The sequence below is a fragment of the Ipomoea nil genome, unplaced genomic scaffold, assembly GCF_001879475.1.
Source record: "Ipomoea nil cultivar Tokyo-kokei standard unplaced genomic scaffold, Asagao_1.1 scaffold0268, whole genome shotgun sequence".
In the NCBI taxonomy this organism is placed as follows: domain Eukaryota; kingdom Viridiplantae; phylum Streptophyta; class Magnoliopsida; order Solanales; family Convolvulaceae; genus Ipomoea; species Ipomoea nil.
The window spans coordinates 2304053-2326605 of NW_017616696.1; the positions used below are offsets into that span (position 1 = coordinate 2304053).

The following is a 22553-nucleotide window of genomic DNA, read 5'->3' on the forward strand; positions in this document are numbered from 1 at the left end:
AAACTGAAAAAACATAATATGATTAATTTAATATGATAATATCTAATCTACCAAGTTTCTATTAACAAAATAAGTAATAACTAATAAGTTAACAAACTAAAACATGCAACAACTTTTTAATGGACAGTTTGCAGAGCTAAATAATTTAAGTTTACAAACAAAATTGCAAAAAGTAAACCAATACAAAATGAATATAAGTTTAAGTGTTTAACTTCCAAAACATCAAAAATTTGAAGTTAATCACTTAAACAGTTAAACTTCAGCAAGACAGCAATCATTCCAGTAATCCAGTCTAGGCCTTTTCATCAAATCATCAATCACCATTTCTACACTTCTTCCTGTTAATATGAAAACTTAACACAATATTAGATTATTAGACAACCTATGTACTAAACAGCTAACTAAGAACAATATTATGCTGTAGGGGCATTAGGCTAATAGCCTTATAGGCTCAGATTGCAATTTTCCATTTCAAGCAAGGATAGTGACAAATTGCTCAAATGTGTTATTATAGCACATGAGCAACATAGCAACACTATACCATTTGTTCAGACAGTGGTGGAAGCATCATCATTGCCAAAAAAAGAAGTAAGAATAAATAATAATGCATTAAAACTGAACAGAGATCAATTAAGAGGATGCGAGTAATACCAGAGATCCAGAATGGATGTAATGGGAGTATGAGACATCAGTACTGAATAGTGAATACTGCTCAACTCTAAGTGGGGCAACATTGCTATAATATAATTATAGAAAGTTGCCAAGCCACTTAGACTGTTAAGACTCTTAGAGTTTCATCTTGTGAAGGTCATCAGCAAACAATAGTACAACACCATAACATATAAAGATAAATAATTAGTTAAACAAATAATAATTACTGAAAACATTACAGGAATGGATGGCAGCATTGATGGTAGAGTAGTTCCAGCTCCAGTGGGTAACTCTGCAAAACAGTTAAGTATAAGTAGTTAGTTCTAGACTTACAGGTTACAAAAGTAAAAAAGAAATGATTTAAGAAGTATATATTTACTCAGCAAAGGCAACAAGCCAACAATCACATTCACATAAACATACAAAAAAATCTGGATTCAGACACTTTTTGTGTCATCATGTATCAAGATTTCACATTTTCACATTTTCATATTTACATATTTACATTCAAAGCTTCAATTAAGGGTAATACATCCATAAACATACTCAAATAATGAAAGAAATCCAGATTCATGAATTGTATCCAATTCATCATTATCTGGATTTCAGTTAATGGCTTCCACCAATAAATGGAAATTTCAAGTTTGAAACTTGATAATTTCACATTACAGCCTTTAACTTTTATTTGAACATTTAATGGCTTCCACCAATAAATGCAATCTGGAACTTCTCAAGTATCAACAGATTACAATATCACAGTCCACACAAATCACAAGTACACAATTAGAGACAAGTGAGATGCAATCTGGAACTTCTCAACAGATTACAATATCACAGTCCACACAAATCACAAGTACAAAATTAGAGACAAGTGAGATGCAATCTGGAACTTCTCAACAGATTACAATATCATAGTCCACACAAATCACAAGTACAAAATTAGAGACAAGTGAGATGCAATCTGGAACTTCTCAACAGATTACAATATCATAGTCCACACAAACCACAGGTACAAAACTAGGGTTTCTGCTTCCACCTTTATAGATCAGAGAATAGAACACAACATAGCATAATCTAACAATAATATACGAGCATATGAACATACAGAGAGAAAAGAATCAACAGATCACAAAAACAAAAACTAGGGTTTCTGCTTCCACCATAATAGATCAGAGAATAGAACACAACATAGCATAATCTAACAATAATATACGAGCATATATGAACATACAGAGAGAAAAGAATCAACAGATCACAAAAACAAAAACTAGGGTTTCTGCTTCCACCATAATAGATCAGAGAATAGAACACAACATAGCATAATCTAACACAAATATACGAGCATATGAACATACAGAGAGGAAAGAATCAACAGATCACAAAAACAAAAACTAGGGTTTCTGATTTACTTGGTTTCCCCTTAATATTCCCCGGAGAACAAGGGCCTCTAATCACCAGTCCACGTTCCACCACCAACTCGAGAAGGGCTTCCACTAGTCGCCCACCGGACAATCGGACAATCGGACAGTCGAAGACTCCACAGTCCACAGAGACTCAGAGTCTCATACAGTCAGACTCTCAGTCTCAGAGAGTACAGACTAGAGAGAGGTGAGACTGTGAGAGACTCAAAGGAATGAGAGGATGAGATTGAGAGGAGTAGAGAGCAGAGAACGAGAGAAGAGATCTGAGAGTGAGAGAGTCTCAGAGAAGAATCAGAAGAGTAGGTCTGCGCATCTGGCTTCACAAGGGCTTCAACATACATATATACTCACCTCATACGACGTCGTCTAGCATACACATAAAACCTAACCCTAGGTTAGATCGGATTGTCAGACGGGTCGGATGGGAAAAAACCAAACCCTATCCGACCTCCTTTATCCGACGTCGTTTATGCCTTCGGTTCGGATATGGCTAATCGGACCACGGGCGGGTCGGATGAGGTGGTTTCGGATATCGGATCGGACGGGTTGGTCGGGTTGGGTCGGGTTTGAACATCCCTAGTAATGTATATGGCTTCACTTCTCTCAAGTCTCCATATCTCTGTTATTGACTTATTGTTAATTACTTAATTGTCTTTGGCCCCTTGTGCAATGATGATGCTTCTACCATGTTTTCTGAATATATAGAATTGGGTTTGGCATGTTGCCTATGTAGTGTGGTGTTTTGTGCCATACTCATATTGGAAAAAAAAAACAATCTGAGCACTCTAAAATTTATATTCATAACTCATTCATGTTCAATTGTTTAAACTTTAAAGTTTATATATTTTAAAGCTTATAAAAGTTTTGTGTTTTTACTTATCAGGAAGAGGAATAGCCAAATAGGTTATTATCATATTATTAGGTTATTATCATATTATTAGGGTCTACTGGTATTCTTTTTTATGAATGTTGAGTTGCTGACTGCTGATGCTGATGCTTGGTGGCTTGGACATTGGACTTTCAAGTTTTGGAGGCTTGGATTAAAGCTTAATTGCTTACTGCTTAATATCTGAACTTCAGTGTTTTTGTATTTTTGTATGCTTAATTGCTTAGTCAGTTAGTCTGTAATCAGTAAATGCTTATGAGTTATGAATGTAAATTTTAATTTGTAAGTTGAAACTGTGAACTTGTGAAGTGTCTTACACTTTTACTACTTAAGTAGTTCTGTATTTTAGACTACTTAAGTGGTTAACTATTAAAAATAAGTTCTTTTTGTTAAATAAATTTATTATTTTTGCACTTACACTTTTATCATCAATAACCGATATATCGGACGGTTGAGTCGGATATCCGAACGGTAATTTGGAACAATATCCGACGGAATTAGGTGGGAAAATAAACGGTTAGATACTAGAATAGGGTATCCGAAGTCCGATCGGATTAGCCTTCCGCGAACCCGTCCGTTGCACAGGCCTAGATAAAGATGTATAAGAAATTCTAACTTTGGAATATTTGAACACAAAAAAAAAAAAAAAAAAAAAAAAAAAAAAGATGTTCAATACTGGTTAACACTTAACACGCTAGCAGATATGTATGATCACGGTTCGATTCAAACTGGACGGTTAAAATTGAACCGTGCATTGTTAAATCGAAATCAGAATCGGAATCGAACTGTCCGTACGATTTCGGTTCTTAATCGGAACTAATAAGGTTCCGATTAAGGTTTTATTAATAAAGGAACCGGAATCACCGGTTCCAATTCGAAACCGAACGGTTTCAGTTCCAAACTGAAAAAAGAAAAAAAAAAAAACAAGTTATAAGTGCAGGCCTGCAACATACTATCGCACTGCCACATTGGGCAGTGGGTAGTAATCGTTATGCTGTGCAACCGTGGTGCACACGGTTGTGAACGACGCCGTTTCATTATGGTGGAGTAACGATACCGTTAGTGGCACCGTTTAACTCCACCAATCAATTTAAAAAAAAAAAAAAAAAAAAAAAAAAACTCCAATCTGCCATAAGCCAAAACAGAGTACCAGTAACCGGTGTGGATATATAGTTCATTAATTCTGGATATATAGTTCATTAATTCTGGATATATAGTTCACTAATTCTAGATATATAGTTCATTAATTCTGAATATATAGTTCACTAATTTTGAATTTATAGTTCATTAATTCTGAATATGTAGTTCATTCATTCTGAATACACAGACGCAGCGAACTGCCATAAGCCCAAACAGAGTACCAATAACCGGTGGGATATATAGTTCACTAATTCTAGATATATAGTTCATTAATTCTGGATATATAGTTCAAATTATGCGCATCATAACGTTGTTAATGACAATTGAAAATGATTTTTTTTTAAAAGTAGGACGGTGTCGTTTTTAATCAAAACGACGCGCATGCACACGGTTGCACGACATAATTTGTCGTGGGCAATGAGACAGCTCACAAGTCACAGCTGTAGGCAAATTATGCTGTGCATATCCGTGTGCACCATGCATGGCGCACACCGATACAAAAACGACGTCGTTTTGACTAAAAACGCGCGTTCACTTAAAAAAAATCAGTTTTGATTCCCGGCAACAGCATTATGTTGTGCATAATTTGAACTATATATCCAGAATCAATGAACTAAAAATCCAGAATCAATAAATTAAAAATCCATAATGAATGAACTAAAAATCCAGAATGAATAAACTAAAAATCCGTAATGAATGAACTAAATATCCAGCATGAATGAAAAAAAAAAAAAAAACCAGTTTCAATTTCCGTCTAAATATCCAGAACCAATAAACTAAAAATCCAGAATTAATGAACTAAAAATTCAGAATCAATGAACTAAAAATCCAGAATCAATGAACTAAAAATCCAGAATCAATGAACAACATAATGCTGTTGAGGGGAATTGAAACTGATTTTTTTTTTTTAAGTATGACGCACGTTTTTAGTCAAAACGGCGTCGTTTTTGCATCCGTGTGCACCACTTTAGCCTTTGCGCCACAGCCCACAGCTACAGCTGTCAATCGTTATGTTGTGCATTCCTTTTGCACCATGCACGATGTACACAGATGCACAACATAACGATTGACAGCTGTAGCTGTGGGCTGTGGCGCAAAGGCTAAAGTTTGGCCTTTGCGCCAAGAGCCCAAAAAAAAAAAAAATCACGATTAGAATTAGTGGTTCTGAACTGAAATTGAACCAGAATTAGAATCGGAATCAGAACTTTGGTTACTCCTATTGGCAGGAAGTAGATGCATGGAAAGAACTCGGGCTACGAGGACTGCCTAAGAGCTACGAAGCCTAGAAGAATCAGAGTGGGAAACCAATAAGGGGTCTCCCTCCCTTTGATCCAAAATATATATATATATATATATATATATATATATATATATATATATATATATATATATATGTTTTTTTTTTCACTCTTTAAGTAGTTAATTAACTACGAAATAATTAATTTAATATTATAATTTGCACAAAAATACCTCTTCAACTTGTCATTTTGATGTATAGGTCTTATCAAAGCATTTTTCTTCACATGAGATGTTTGTGAACACTGTTACTCTGGATTCTCAACAGTTAAAAGGCATGCCCATGGTAAACAAGTTGTTGATTATAACTTATATAAACTGTTCATTTATACACTGAACTGTTGTTCAGCATGTATGTGACTATATATATACACATCAAAAATCCCCACTGTCTTAGCAGTAGACTAAAACAAAAATGAGTATGAGAAAAATTGAGCGGTAATCAAGATTTTCACCCACCCTACCCTACAACTAAGCTCCATTGATGTTTCACTCGATTAACAAACTAGCCGTACCAAAAAGTGGATTTCAGGTGCAGACCGACTCTGTAAGAGGATTCTCAGAAACTTTGTCGCCTGCATCAAGGACAGTGGGAGGAAGAGGTTCTTTCTGTTGCCTAAGAAGCTCCTGGGCTTTCCTTTTGTTGGTTTCAAGAATGATAACAAGTGCTGTAACGTCCGCAGGATTTACTCCACCTACTCTACTTGCTTGCCCAATGGTTTGAGGCCTGACCTATATTAAAGAACACATTGTATGTCAATGGCTTGACAATTTCTTTCTGAATATTCCAATTAAACCCATACCTGTATACATGTGTGTACATAAACTGATATATGAACGGTTTTAGGACCTGTGCCTTTTTGTTTTACTTAATAGGATGGTATTGTGTCGATATGATAACAATCAGAATGCATAGATAGACAGGCATCGGGCAGGATATTAACCATCAATGAGTCATTTTAGAAGGATACCTTTGAGAGTTTCTCACGTGCTTCAAGTGACAAAGTGGTCATAGAATAATAATCAATGTTCTCGGGGATTGGTTTATGCTGTTGACGAGCCATCTAGAAGCAGAAAAAGGTCAAGCAATCAAAGGAATATACCATATATTATGCATTAGAGCTTGCTTAAGAATATGGAATGTATTAGTTATATGAAAGAGAATGGCAGGAGGTAGTTAGCCAACCTGTTGGAGTTGGATTTGCTGGCGAGCAATGAAGCCTTCATATTTGATGTCAATTTCTACGCACTGTTTCTCTTCTTTGGATAGGAATTGATTTCCAAAACCATGCTTATCAAAGAGTTTATATTGCACATTAGGTTTCTTAAGGAGGCTCTCCAAAGTTGATGAATCCCTAACTGTCTGACCAGAGATAAGTGTAATTTCTGTAGCTAAATCCCCGCCTGAAAGCAAAGAGCTAAAGTCTATCAGAGTAAGTAAATGTTAAAGTTAGGTGCATGTGTTGTTAACCATGAGATCTCGTTTGACTTATTACTTTGGAAAACTCATCCCTCTCATTACAAAATTTTAAAATATGGACAATACCGCAAAATGCAAGCAATATGGTAGATATGATCAAGGACCTGAAACCCTGACGGTCTTCAATCTCTTCTTTTCTTCCAATATTTGAGTTTGCTTGTCCTCGTACAGAGCCCATCGTCTATCATCTATCAACCCAATTTCACGACCAAGGGGGGTCAGGCGACTATCAGCATTATCAGAGCGAAGAAGCAAACGATGTTCTGAGCGGCTGAAGTATTATAAAAATAAATAAGAAGTTACACACTATAAACCATCATCTTAGTTACCCTCACTATACAAGGAGAAAGGGTTCTATTGGTTAGCACATGGTCAGGTGAACAGACTGGAGGTAGGACACTTGGTCGATTGTGATTGGGGTGACATGATTCTACACCAAAGAGCTTGACAGGCTATAAGAGGTAATGAACTTGCATCTTTAATTTGATGTAGATTGTAGAATCAAATTGAAAAATTAAGATGTCCATTTCAATTTTATGCTTCAACATGTTGTGCATAACTCAACACCGCTTACCTTCAATTCTTCAAGGAATGAAGTTCCACTCTATATATTGTGGAAAATAACTGGTATTTACCAAGATAACTACAGCTTATTGCAACAACATAAAGTTGGCTATTTATTACCTAGTCAACATGCGGTAAGGCTCTCGGAGATCTTTCGTTACCAGATCATCAATCAATGTCCCTATATAACTGCTTTCCCTCTCTAGAACAATAAGGGATTTGCCATCAGAATGTCTAGCAGCATTAATCCCAGAAATAATTCCCTATCAAAAAGAAAAAAAGTGAAGAAAATACAATGGAACCCAATTAGAGAGCAATCACAATGGCCTTGCTACATAATGTAATTGTGAAAAGTCCTCATTTATTGTCCCATTTACCAAGGAAACTGATGAAAATACAAACCTGTGCAGCAGCTTCTTCATAACCTGTTGTCCCATTTATTTGGCCTGAGAAGAAAAGTCCTCCTATTTTTTTGGTCATCAGAGACCTAGAACACTGATACGCAGGCAAGTAATCATACTCTACAGCATAAGCTGGCCTCAGCATTGCACAGTTCTCAAGTCCAGGTAATGTCTGTAAAAGTGGCAACTGCAATCTTTCGGGTAAACCAGTAGAAAATCCCTGTGAATTAATTACAGAAATTGATCAAACTAAAGCATTTAGAGAAATGAAAGCACTTCATTGAACTGGATAACATCATTAATAGGAATTCTCATCTTTAACCAAAAAAAAAAGCCATTATCATTGTCATTTTAGCAGTAATCAAGCCCGCAATCATGCAACCCTCATTCGGAAAACATATTTTGAGATCTATCAACCAAAGGGTAAAAAGGAATAGGATGAAACAAAAAGATGACATTTAGAACAGTAGTAAATGTTTTCAAATAATGGAAACAAAACCAACTAGAACAGAAGTAAACCTGCACATAGAGCTCAGGAACACTCCGACCCTCTGGTTCAAGGAATATCTGATGAGACTCTTTATCTTGAAATCGTACAATCTAGTGAACAAAACAGTAAGCTATATCACAAGAGCAAATGGCCCTGAGATATGAAATGGAAACAAAATTTCTATCTGAATCAGGAAAACATTCCAAAGTAAACGAAAATAGATAACCAATTTCAAGTGGAAGGGCAGCTAATCTTCATTCAAGTAACCTCCCACCCCCCGCTCCCTCTTTCTCACCCAAAATGAAGCAAAAGGCATCTGGTATGGTTCTAGATTCAATAATAATATGGCGGAAAATTATCCAAGTTTCTTTGTGAAAGGGCCACTAACCTTCATTCAAGTAAAGAAATCTAACCACCCCCCCCCCCCCCCCCTCCCCGCCCTCTCTTTCTCCCGGGCAAGAAAAAGAAGCCAAAAACTATCTGTTATGGTTCTAGATTCAATAATGATATGGTAAAAATTATCCAAGTTTCATTTTGTCTTAATCAATTAATGTAAGATGAATGGATCTATGGGCCATTCTGGAGGGAAAGGGGTAAGGAACAATTTATCATCAGCATGAGCATAAATATACAAGAGATAACTTCCACCCGATATTTGACCCAAAGTCTAGTCATTCCTATGGAACTCCATTTCATGGACAATGGGCATGAATTAAAATATAGAAATCAGATGCTACAAATCCAAAGGGAGGAAACTTGTTCTAGAAGAATATGAAGCATACTTTGTCCTCGATGGAGGGGCAGTACCGAGGTCCCTTGGCCTCAACCCATCCTCCATAAGTGGGAGTTTCATGCAAATTATCCTTAATTAGCTGATGAGTTTTCTTTGTGGTACGTGTAAGATGGCAACACATCTGCTCCCTTTCTATGTGGAAATCAGGATCAAAACTGAACCAGCTAACCTGAATAATATACACATTAGCTTTTCAACATCAATAGCAAGAATATAATACAGGATCAAATGATATCATCCACATCATATTTTAAACTATCCTAATGATTTTAGCAGAGTGATAGTAAAAAAGACAGCAATTAAAAGTATCCATAGCTGTTTGGATAAATTTCAGCCAACCCTAAGTATATATAGCTAGTCGCCTAGTCCACTTCAGGAGTTCAGGGCCAATCCAAGAATATGCAGAGACATAAATAGCTTCGTGGTCAGGAAGTGTAGATGAAATAGATAATGTGCTTCAGTTTGTAGTTTGTACACATGCACAAATAATGGAGTTCATTCTTCAGACTGTTGGAAGATTTCCCATCTAGATAGGGTGATTTCAACAATACTTAATCTGGTATTCCAGCAGTTTCTACATCTCATAGCGTGCCAACTATTGGTAATTATGAATTTTTGCAGTTATCATGGCAGAGCATCAGAATGAGGTTTATAGAGATCAGCAAATATGGAAGTGTCCCAATACTTCTGTGAGCATGTCTATCTCTAATTGGTGTGCTTTGTTTAACATCATCATTGTGGATCACATGAGACACTAAAGGCATCTAAAAGACACTTGTTACACTGCTAATGGCAACTATGGAAACACTTATTTTCTAGGGATAATGGACTAAAGCTCAACATGGTCAGCATGCATGATCTAAAGAGCCTACCTATTTATTAATTGATAATTGAACAGACCTCTTCATCTCCATACTGAGGCTCCAATTGGGAGAAGTCTACTGTACGGCAATCTACACGTGCAGGTGTGCCAGTTTTCAGTCTATCAGTCTCGAATCCAAGGCGCTGTAAATTTTCTGTCAAACCATGTGAAGCTGATTCACCAGCTCTCCCTGCAGGCATTGAAGTTCTACCAACCCATATTTTTCCACTCATAAATGTTCCAGTAGTAAGAACCACAGAAGGTGCATAGAAGTTCATCCCAAAGAATGTGCTAACACCTTCTATATTGTCATTCTTCCCCAGCAAAATATCTATAACCATTGCCTCTCTAATGTAGAGGTTTGGGGTGCTGAAATGGGAATCATTAGTTAGAAGAAAATACACAAAACGGGTAGACACAAGATGACATGCTATGCATACATGACTGCATATACTTCATACATATGCTTTATGTCTTTTCAAGTGTGTAACCGACTGCAGTTGAACTTTTTCTAGGTGCTTCAATAACTATTTGTCAGCAAACATATAAATCCTACTCTGAGAAAAGCCAAAAAAGGTACACACACACACAAAGTAACGAATTATTCAGCAGAAGAGAGAAGAGAGAGCCAGTGAAGGAAGAAGGAAAAACTGTATGATTCAAATGAAGTCAACACCAATACATTTATTCAATACCCAGCACAGCTAGGCAGCCAACTAACTGCACGTACTAACAAACTCAACAAAATAAACTGACTAGGCTTCAACATCAGCATGCAAGCTGGCATTATGCGCTACTACAAAGATCACTAGAAGAATGCTAAAGAGCTTAGGATTTTAGTATTATAAATGCTCAGGGCATAAAAGTGATTCCATATTTATAGAAAAAAAAACCAACAAATACAGAAAGGGCTCACTGGCCTTGTGATCCTCAAAAGTCAAACAAATGGGAATTAGAGCTAAAGAGACACCTCAAGCTTGGTTAATGGCTCAACACAGAACCAAGTAGTTCATGCTAAATTGCTAATCTCTTGCCTAAATCTCTAATGATAACAAATGAAAACTAAAATCCATATTATCCCAAGACTTTTTCACATGGTTCCATTCTCATAGATGGAGCTTAAATAGAAAACTATCTGTGTATTGATTTTTTTTTTTTTTTTTAATAGTGGGGTTGAATAAACTTGCCTCTCTACAATCTTTTTCATTTCCAAAGCATACTCCCTCTTATCAGTTTGTGCACGCAATGCCCAGACAGCCGGACCTCTGGAGATGTTGAGAATACGTTTCTGCAGATAGCATCTGAAGAAGAATACAAGTGTGGCATCAGTACTTGAAAACTAAATGGAGCTTGAAGAATTGAGTTCCCTATCTAAACTAAAGGCATCCATTACAGGACTGCTGGCTGCAGCAACAAAGGTTTTATCTTTGGAATTGGCAGGCTAAGTTATAAGATTTAGAAGGGGGTACAACCTTAAGACCTTCAACTACTTAGCTGAATAATCATTTTAAGTAGACCTCAAGGTTGCCAGCAAATACAAGACTAGCTAGTTATTTACTACATTAATTTATATGGTTTTTTTTTTTTTTTTTTTTTTTGCCTCGTAAAACTCATCTTGTTTGTATACTGAGCTAACATATTTCCCTAACACAAATGAAAGTCCACATTCAAAAAACCTCCCATTAAGTTCATGGGAGTACATCTTGGCCTCTGTTTCAGCAGGAAGGCTAATATACTTCAGTCTTTGCTCCCTCAAGCATTATAAGATAATTTCTTAGTTACTTGGGATTTACCTGTCAGCTACCTTTCCAATTTCACCACCTAGTGCATCCACTTCATGTACGAGCTGGGACTTTGCAGGCCCACCAACAGCTGGGTTACAAGGCTGCAAGGATTTCAATTACTTACTGAATCCAAGGACATAAACAAACTCAAGGATCAAGTAAGCATAGATGCTCACTTGCTCAGTAAATAAAAACACATAATAAGACATTTAATTTAACTAACAGATTCTGTCCTTTAACTATGTATTACTGTAATATAGAAACATGAAAAATCAACAGGACATTCTGAATTACAAATATAACTGGTTCTAAACTCTAAAGACACTGAAGATCAGAAAACCAGATGACCAGAATTAAGAAAAAGAAAATATTTAAAACAGTCTATAAAGAAACTGTTCTTAACAATGTTAATAAAAAAAAAATTAAAAAGGAAACAATGTATTTGTAATTAGTTTTGAAAAATAACCAAAAAGAAAGGGAAAAATGCAGCATTATGATATTTCTTCAAACCTGTCAGTCCTTTCAATAAAGAAAAAACATAAAAATAGAATTGAAATTTTGGTATAACAGATCATAAATTGTTATTGACAATCCTTAATTACTCCTGTGGGACCAAAAAAAAAAAAAAAAAAGCATTTTTTCAAAACATAAAATTAAATTTGCCAATTTTACTAAGCAAATAGAAAACAAAAATTGATGAATGGATTAACACCCACAATAACTCTCCAAGAATTCTTTAAAAGGCACACATGGATGAACAGTGATATATTTCCGTAAAACAGAGCAAAACAGTCAAATTTTCTAAGACACGAAAGTACTAAGACGGCATAAAAGAAAAATTCTTCACATCAAAGAGTATAAATCTGAAACCTGAATATTTAGTTAGTTACCTGCCACGCAATGCGGTCAATGTTAAGTGTAAGAAGCAGTGTTTTCGCGCCAAGTCTAGCCGAAGCCAAAGCTGCTTCGCAGCCGGCGTGACCTCCTCCCACGACAATCACATCATATCTCTCATTGCCCACTTCACCATAGCTATATGGCTCTGAAAAAACTGTACTTTTTCAGCAAGAGCACAATCGCAGTACCAAAATAATCATTAAAAAAAAAAAAAACTTTGAAGCTAAACTCTCTTAATTTCGTGCTGCTCTGTTCGACAAAATGTCTCACAGAGAAAACAAGACGAATTGACCAATAAATTTAATAATTTACCTGGAGAGCTCAATGAGTTGACTGTGAAAGACCGCTGTGAGTTAGAATAAAGTGTAGTGGATCGGCGGGGCAAGCGGAAGCTCCGGCAAAGTTTGAGGAGTTGAGGTTGCTTACGAAGAACGGGAAACAAGCTAGGAAACTGCAAGGCGAATCGACTGAGGGTTGGATATAGAGTGGCTGCCATTTCAACGAACTGAAAGGTGGGGGGGAATGAATTCTTCAGTTATAAATCCATGAAACTCCACTGAAGAATGAACGGTGAGGACTGAGGAGTGTGAAACAAAGAAGCCGTGAACATGAAAGATTGAAAGGAAAGAAGGACACTTTTTAGTCCCTAAGATTTCTAATTATCCAAATGTAGTCCTTAACTTATATTTTATAACAGGAACAGCCCCAAGTAATACTTTATTTTTTTAAAACACAAAAATAACTTCATTCAAGAAATATCATGAAGCATAACATAAAAAGAAAGGAAGAGTGACATGCCACTCTTTACAACCTAACAAAGAACGAGCTTCTCTAGTAACAACATGGGCAACATCGTTCGCAAACCGATTAACACAAGAGAACTGCATACTATCAAAAGTAGTTATTCGTTCTTTAACATAATTCACTACTAAACCAAACGCACTACCATACAGAACACTACGAATAGCCAAGAAGACATGTTGAGACCATCCATGTGCGACTCCTTTAGCCAACTAAGAACCTGGGTTGCACCCCTCCTCTACACGTGAGAGAAAGTCTCTATGCTACACAATTTAAACTCAAAATGTTGAATTGTATTTATATTAGTACAAACCCACATACCTTTTTAATATGGGATAAATGCTATTTAAAAGCCTTTCAAAGCTCTATTTTTTCAAATGAATGGGTACACTTTGACCTAAACCAAATTGGAGGTGGACCACACTAAAAACATTAACTCAATATGAGTAATTTAAATGTCATTTTTTAAACAATCTCCGCATGAATTAAAATTGATTTTTGAGACTATAAAAAAACATGACATTGTCCAATGAATGATCCCTGCATAAGATAATTAGATGTTACACATTGAATTATTCCTTGTAAAGATATATTTAGTTTACTAACTATCCAGTAGAATGCAATAGCTTTGAGCTTGTCGCTTTGAGTAAATGACGATATATCACACATAAACCTCCCAATGTTTGTTTCATTATCATGGGTGTGTCCATTTTGACAATGGATCGAAACACCCTACTTGGGTTCTGTTACAGTTTCTAAAGAATTGAGTCTATACCATTATTCTTTGAAGTGGTCCCACTCCTCACTCACATAGGTAATTCATATATGGTGCCTAATAGATAATTGGGAATCATACATGGTGCCTAATAATGCGCACGTGCTTCGCACGCGCCCATGGACGATTTAATTATTTTCCCCTTTAATTCTTCTTTAAAAAAATTGTGTATGCCATTTGAATATGAGACATAAAAGAAAACAATAAAGCTTTATTGAATTCAAGATAATGTATTTCAATTTTTTTTTTTTAACGGAGAAACCAAATTCAAACATAAATTAAATGACTAAATAAAGCTTAATAGCCTAGTAGTTGGCTAAATCTCAAATCTAGCTACATTAATATAGAGACTATATAATGTAAATGATTGATAATTAAATTTATCTAAAGCTTTAAAGTAAGGGCTAAATTGACATCTTCATCCTCTTGGCAGGAGCAAAATATGGTTGCGTCTTCAAAGGGGGTTTCTAATTGATTCACAAGAGGTAGAGTGCAGTCATCCGAATTTAATTTCATTGATGAGTTAAAGTTGTTCCTTTCTGACCTTATGCCATGTCCCCCAACAAAATTTGATGGCGCTCCTCGTCGAGGATGACTAGTAATAGTACCATTTGGATGTTGCCTAGATAACGTTGTAGCAATTGTGTTTTCACTAAAAGTAGATTGATAAGGTCGAATTTGAGAGATTTGTGATCCAAAAGGCATTGGTGCACCATTGATTGCTGGTGAGAGGACTACACCTTGTCTTGTATGATGTTCAAAATGGTACAAAAGTTGTACAGAGTTTGGAAGAAGGGCATTACAAACTCGACAAACCACTGGATTCCAAATATTGATTGGAACATTTGCATTCATATGTTGGAAATTCAAACTATTTCCTGACATGAGGATTGGAACTTATAAGTAATAGCAAAAACTTGGAAAGAAAGAGAATGTTTGACAAAAAGAACAACAATACATATATAGGTGTAAGTTGTAAGGATTCACAAAAAACGCATACATATTACTTGCATTGGATAGAATTTGATTCGACAAATATATAAATGGTGTATCAATACCAACCTTAAATTGTATATTAGTTCTTATATAAATGTAATATATCCAACTTTTTAGCCCATATATAGTAAATTATTCAATTTGATTTATGTTTTATTTAACGCCAGAGCAAACACCATGAAGTTGGTTTATGTGACCAGTATTCTAGAAGATGTGTTATTTTCACCTTACACATAATAAGTATTTGAACTATAATTTTCAGTGTGATTACTATAAAATAATAATAAATAAATGTATATTTATTTGTTATACTATTCCCAGTATAGTAATTAATTAAGGAATATCGTGGGCAAGTAATTATAGAATACGTTATAGTTTGACTATCCAAACTTGTGAGGGGAGAAGTATTGCTACTAAGTACTAACCTAAACTTTATTCAAATTTCAATTATATTCCTTAATACGAAAATTCTGTTAATTTATGCCAATTAACGGAAACGGGCCTATCATTCAAATTTAATTATCACAAAGAATTACCCATTGTTATATCGTGCACCAGGGGTGCATGCAGCCGCTGAGAGGAATCGGAGCAGTTGGCGGCGGTGATCGAAGCAGCGGCGGCAGTGAATCGAAGCGGCGGAGAACTGTGGCGGTGGAGACGGCGGATGAGGGCGTGGCGGCGGTGAATCGAAGCAGCCGCTGAGAGGAGTCGATGAGACCGGTGGAACTAGCGGTGACGACGGCTGAGGAGAACTGTGGTGGTAGGAGACGACGGATGAGGGCTTCCTTAGCTTGCTGTCGGCGACGATGACGGCGGATGAGGGCTGAGGGAGTCGCGGTGTAGTGGGAGGGTGTGGCTGGTGAGGTGAGGTGTAACGGCTGAGGAGAACTGTTGAGGGTTGTGAGAGACTCTCTCCGTCTGTTTCGAGGGTTTTTTTTTTCTTTTTTAAATATCATGAGCGGATATGTATATTAAATTATTAATTAAAAAGTAATATAATTATCCGTTGGCCCGCTGCCCTTGCTACGAGAAAGGGCAGCGGAAACTCGTTCCGTCTTTTTTTTTTAATCGCTACCCTTCTTTTAAAAAGGTAGCGGTTTCTTATTGATTTAATTACAATTATGTGTATGCATAATAGAATACACATAAACTCCTAACATAACACACATAATCTAACATAATACATAATACACATAAACTATTAACATAATACACATAATTTTTTGAGCGTACAATGCATTGTGCACCCTAGTGCACGATATAATTTGCCAAGAATTACAGTGCAATTGTTAATTGCAAATATATATTAGAAATATTCTATAATTAATGCAATAAATACATTTACTATTATACTTATAAATTGAAATAACGGTGGCATTTTTAAAGTAAAATATTAATTTTAATTTTCACTATTTAAAAAAATATTGTCACCTCTTTCTATATATTCTATAATAACATTTAATATATATATATATATATATATATATATATATATATATATAATAGTTATTAATTTCATTATTTATCCAGTACCATAGCAATTAATTCACCAACGATTACTATATATAGAGGCAAATTTTGTTCTTAATGGTCGTCATGTGGTTGGTCTTACTAGTGTGACAGTTTTTAGATTTTACATCAATGTCAGATTATCTTTTGGTGAACATAGAAATTAAGGAATCGATAACATTAAATGCGCGCGTGCATGCGCACACGCACATGCACACACACACGCGCGCGCGCGCGCGCACACACACACACACACACACACACACACACACACACACACACACATATATATATATATATATATATAGATTTTGGATCTCATGAGATTATCTAAATAAGATGAGATTATAAGATCTCATCTCAACCATTAAAAATGTTAGAATTGATGGATAGGATTAAAAGTCAACTAACATTTAATTAATGATAGTTTCAAAAGAAAAGGGTGAAAGATTAATTGTATTATAGTATTTAATTTTGGTTATAAGTAAAATAGAATATTTACCATAATATAAGGGATCCTATTAATCTAAATAATTAATTATATTTTGAATTCTGAGATTGATTAATACGTCCGTGGGTGTGCGTTTGTGTTACATGGCGTGCTTTTTTGTGCATTGGTCTTGTATGGCTTGTGCATTGGTCTGGTATGGCGTGTGCGTGAGTTTGTTTTCATTTTGGGTGGTGCAAGTTTATTGGAAATACACAACGAACAAGCCTAAGTACATGAATCAGCTTTTTGTATAGACGTTCGCATTTTCAAGTGGATAGAAAGCGCATAGTAGAGATCGTATTGTGCGTTTCGTTGTTTTTTTTTTTTTCTTTTTTTAAATTTGCTGCGTAGGTGTGTGCAGGAATTAGTGTGCGTTTGTCTTATCGTTTGTGCAAACAACATTGTGATGTGTGCGTAACACTCCTATGTGCACGATTTTTTTGTTGTACAGCTCTCACCAAAAAAATAATTACTACTTATTACCATTAATATTCTCTCTATTATTATGCTAAAGATTTCTATTTAATTCTAACCAAAATTAACACACTACTATAATTACTTTTTAATCATTCTGATTATAATATGTCTTTAATTACTTCATATTTCTCATTCAATCCCAACCATCCATTAGGAATGTATTAATGGATGGGATAAGATCTCATGATTTCATTTAACATGGGGGTCTCATGGGATCCGCACCCTCTCTCTCTCTCTCTCTCTCTCTCTCTATATATATATATATATATATATATATATATATATATATATATATATATATGTAATTTATTTGATTAATAAATTGTGAGGTATATATTTTAGAGGTATCGATTCACGAGAAATAACAAAATAAAATTGTTATGCTCTACTACTAAATTTACTTTCGAACTATTTGATTGGACTTTTTTTTTTTTTTTTAAATTTTTATATTTAATCGTTAGGTAGATTTTTTTTTTAATGCTCATGGTGGGACAACGAATGAATCGAAATAACTATATTGCTACGTAAGCGAAAATTAGAGTGTAAATTTTTAAAAAATAGTGATTGGAGTAATTGATATTAACCATTAATCAAATGAACACCCTAGACATATTGCAACCAAATATGCCACATCATCTGAGCATATAGACACATAGCAACGACATCTACAATACTGGTCACATAAATCAAGTTCATGGTGGTTGCTGCGTTAAATAAAACATAAATCAAATTCAACAATTTACTATATATGGGCTAAACAGTTTGATATCTATACTCTATATATACTAGTAATAAAAGTAAAATCATTCTCTTCAACTTTCTCGGTCCGCCCAAACTAATATGAATATTAATTAATCTATATCTATACTATTAATAAAAGTAAAATCCTCTTATTAATTCTTGATCAAATTAATCAGTACATGTGCGACATGAACACTGCATAAGATCGAACATATTTAAGTTGTGACTCTTTGTGTAAGGCAGAATCAGACGGTTTAAATCTATCAGAAGTACACACTCCTGAATTTTTAAATAGTTTGAGATTGTTTGGCCTTCATAATCACTCATTGACATAAAAGGTTGGTGCACTTGTTATGTTATTGCGGAACATAGACCACTTTTTTGGTCTTTGCAACGGTACGCGCCTCATCATCACAAGATTGATAGATCACATTGTCGAAGCAAGAATAGTTAATGAGACACATCAATGAACCAAAGTTCTTATCCCCCGAATATCTCTCACCCCTTCTGATACGAGATTTCCCTTTAGGTGTACGTGACTTTTTCCCGAGTCACCCATCTTGATGGCCTGAAGGTTTTAGCTCTAGACGAGGATGGACAAAATTCTATTACTACTACCAATGTCATCTACAAAGAGGTTTTCAATAATGTATAATTCAAACCAATCATATTATGTTTTCTTTTTATATAAAGATGACAAATTTCTATATATTATATCTACATAGAAAATATATATCTTCCGTACAAATAATTTCTATAACTGAGTTGATAGACAACGAGCTAATTACCCAATTAATACAATTCCTAAACAGTGATATATAAAATCTCTAAAGTTTCAACACCAAATGCGTATATCTACACGTTAGCTATTAATTGGACAATTATTTGCTTCAATTTAAGTAATGATAACATTAGAAAACATAATCGATCCAACTCAATTCTTCAATTGCAATATATAATATTCGATGTTATAATTTATACAATTGTATATCGATCCAAATATTCTTAAAATATTATAACAAATCCATTCCTTTCAACGCAGGGGTGAAAATACTAGTATTACATTAATATAAGAACACTAATATACAATTTAAGGTTGGTATTGATAGTCCATTTATATATTTGTCGAATCAAATTCTATCCATTGCAAGTAATATGTATGCGTTTTTGGTGAATCCTTACAACTTACATCTATACATATGCATATGCATTGTTGTTCTTTGTATCAAACATTCCTCTATTATTCTTTCTTTCTAAGTTTTCGTTATTACTTTTAAGTTCCAACATTCTCATGTCAGGAAATAATTTAAATTCCCAACATATGAATTTAGCCGATTACTAGGCTATATTAAGTTTCATTTAGTCATTTAATTTATGTTTGAATTTGGTTTCTCCGTTAAAAAAAAAAAAAGTACAATATATTCTCTTGAATTCAAAAAAACTTTATTGTTTTCTTTTATGTCTCGATTCAAATGACATATACAGTTTTTTAAGAAGAATTAAAAGGGAACATAATTAAATCGCACAATGGGCACGTGCGGAGTATGTGCGCATTGGCATATACAGTTTTTTAAGAAGAATTAAAAGGGAACATAATTAAATCGCACAATGGGCACGTGCGGAGTATGTGCGCATTGGGCACCATGTAGGATTTCCAATTATCCATTAGGCACCAAATATGAATTACCTATGTGAGTGAAGAGTGAGACCACTTCAAAGAATAATTGTTTAGACTCAATTCTTTAGAAACTCTAACAGAACCAATCAGGTTGTTTCGATCCATTGTAAAAAAAAGGATACACCTATGATAATAAAAGTAACGTATATAGGGATGGTTCAACTAAATATATCTTTACATGGGATGGTTCAATGTGTAACGTCTAACTATCCTATGTAGGGATCATTCATTTAACAATGTCGTTGTAACACCCCGTATTTTCCTAATATAATTATTGTCCCGATATTTAAATATTTTACTAAATATATATATATATATATATATATATATATATATATATATATATATACCTAATTATCTTTTAAAAATGGGCTTGGGTCTAAATATTATTATGAACCAGTATTCTTGTACCTAAATATTCTAAGCTCAAAATGGTTCTAATTCTTAAAAGCCTATCAATTATTTTGGAGTCCAAACTAGACTACCCCAAGCCCATATAAATATATATGTGTTATTTTGTGAGTCCAAAATGTTTAATCCAAACCCAAAATACTTGACCCATCTAGCCTAGCCCAATACCTAGCCACTTTCTAAATCTATTATTGAGCCAATATAAGTAACCCTCCCAAATTATGCCGTGGAAACGTGTTCACCAAGCTTGGTGAACACGGTCCCAAACGGCATCGTTCTTACCAGAAAAAAATAAAATTTAGTTAATGTGCTGTTAACGGCGTTTTGCATTCTATGTTTCTGATTATGAATTTACATTTATTAAATTATAAATTTACTGTTATAAGATTATGAATTTACAGTTATGTAATTATGAATTTTCTGTACATTCATAATCTCATAACACAAAATGCATAATCTCATAACAGAAAATTCATAATCTCATAAAAGAAAAACATTTATTAAATTATGAATTTTCTGTTATGAGATTATGAATTTACAGTTATGTAATTAAGAATTTTATGTACATTCATAATCTCATAACAGAAAATTCATAATCTCATAACAAAAAATTCATAATTTCATAATAGAAAATTCATTATCTCATAAAAGAAAATTCATAATTTCATAACTGCACATTCATAAATCCATGTCTGCTCTTCTTTTGCGAAGATGGCGTTTGGGAGTTCAGCGGCGGGTTTCGGAGCGGCGGTAACGGCAGTAGCTGGGCAAGGTCCTCTCCCTCGTTTCCGGCAGTTTCTCTCTGGCGAAGTGAAGCATCAAGCCCCACCGGTTTCCCCTGCTAATCGATGAGCTCTGGCTTTCTGGCGAGAGGTAGTTACGGCAGCCCTTCTTCTCCGGTGACATGGTGACTGGTGGCATCCACTTCTTCATTAAGGAGTAGCCAGCGGTGGTCCCGGTTCTCCTCGGCAAAGCTTGCAGCGAGCAGAGTGGCGGGTGGTGAACTTCCCGTGAAACCACCTGCGGGTACTGCGGTCCTTCTCCGGCGATGCGGTGACTGTCGACGGCATGGCTAGGGCAACTCCGGCGACATCTCTCTGGTGGTGGAAGGCAACGTTGGGGTTGGTGGTTGGCTTTGGCTCAGGTTCAGCATGGCAGAACGAATGAGAAGATATATTAAGGAAACAATGTATTTGTAATTAGTTTTGAAAAATAACCAAAAAGAAAGGGAAAAATGCAGCATTATGATATTTCTTCAAACCTGTCAGTCCTTTCTGCTAGCAATATTATTATTAGTATTATTATTATTATTATTATTATTATTATTATTATGTGTTACACATTTGACTAGTCTTTGTAATATGTTAGTTTTTTATGGCTTTCCTGATAGATAGGATTAGTTTACGCTGATTGATTATAGTCTATAGTATTGTAATCTCTATTCTATTGCAATTGAACTGTTAACGTTTATCTCATCTCGTATCAGATTGTCCAGGTCTTTTCTCTCCCCTCTCTCCCCACAAACAACCAATTGCGATCCTCCTCCCCTCTCTTAAACGCTGGCCACCATGTCAACCAATTCATCCGAACGGACAGTCACCGCCGGTGACGCATCTCCCCTAACCACCACCCCAAATCCCCCCTCAAGTGCTCATCATTTCGTTTCGATAAAACTTACATATCGGAACTTTATTTTTTGGCGAACACAGCTGGTGCCGTTCCTCCGTGGACAGGAGCTCCTCGGCTACGTCGACGACGAGACGCCATGCCCACCGCCGACTATCGCACCGTTGTCGGCCTCCGGCGACTCCGTCCCCGACGCAACCACCGCGGCGCCGACGCCAAATCCGGCGTACAGAGCCTGGATTAAGCAGGATCAATCCATATTATCTCTGCTCATATCGTCACTTTCCGATGAAGTGATGCATTTGGCCGTCGGGAGAACCACGTCGAGAGTGGTCTGGGAGTCCATCGGGGCAGCGCTGGGCAGTTCCTCTCGAGCTCGGTGCC

At 35.5% G+C, this 22553-nt stretch overlaps 1 protein-coding gene across 2 annotated transcripts; it reads right to left on the reverse strand.

Moving 5' to 3' along the window:
* Window positions 1–5680: 5680 nt before the first annotated feature.
* Window positions 5681–13293, reverse strand: LOC109148108 (tRNA uridine 5-carboxymethylaminomethyl modification enzyme MnmG). 2 transcript variants are annotated; one of them, XM_019295891.1, is made up of 13 exons: window positions 12978–13293; window positions 12659–12819; window positions 11778–11869; window positions 11172–11285; window positions 10023–10353; window positions 9112–9291; window positions 8359–8439; window positions 7841–8059; window positions 7559–7701; window positions 6979–7145; window positions 6581–6798; window positions 6366–6458; window positions 5681–6126 (listed from the first exon to the last, which is right to left on the reverse strand). In XM_019295891.1, the coding sequence occupies exons 1-13, from the start codon at window positions 13159–13161 to the stop codon at window positions 5923–5925; spliced, it is 2187 nt and encodes a 728-aa protein (XP_019151436.1). In that variant the 5' UTR covers window positions 13162–13293; the 3' UTR covers window positions 5681–5922. The 2 variants fall into 2 exon arrangements, with proteins under 2 accessions (XP_019151436.1, XP_019151443.1); XM_019295898.1 differs by having other exon boundaries at window positions 12659–12810; window positions 12978–13292.
* Between the last annotated feature and the right edge of the window lie 9260 nt (window positions 13294–22553).

What these genes read in the sequence shown, in the direction of transcription:
- LOC109148108 (XM_019295891.1), bottom strand. Translation starts at nt 13,161, where the DNA reads ATGGCAGCCACTCTATATCCAACCCTCAGTCGATTCGCCTTGCAGTTT. An exon ending in GCCCCTCCATCGAGGACAAA is followed by an intron (nt 8,440 to 9,111) that starts GTATGCTTCATA and finishes TTTGTTCACTAG; the next exon opens with ATTGTACGATTTCAAGATAA. An exon ending in TTCCTGAGCTCTATGTGCAG is followed by an intron (nt 8,060 to 8,358) that starts GTTTACTTCTGT and finishes ATTAATTCACAG; the next exon opens with GGATTTTCTACTGGTTTACC.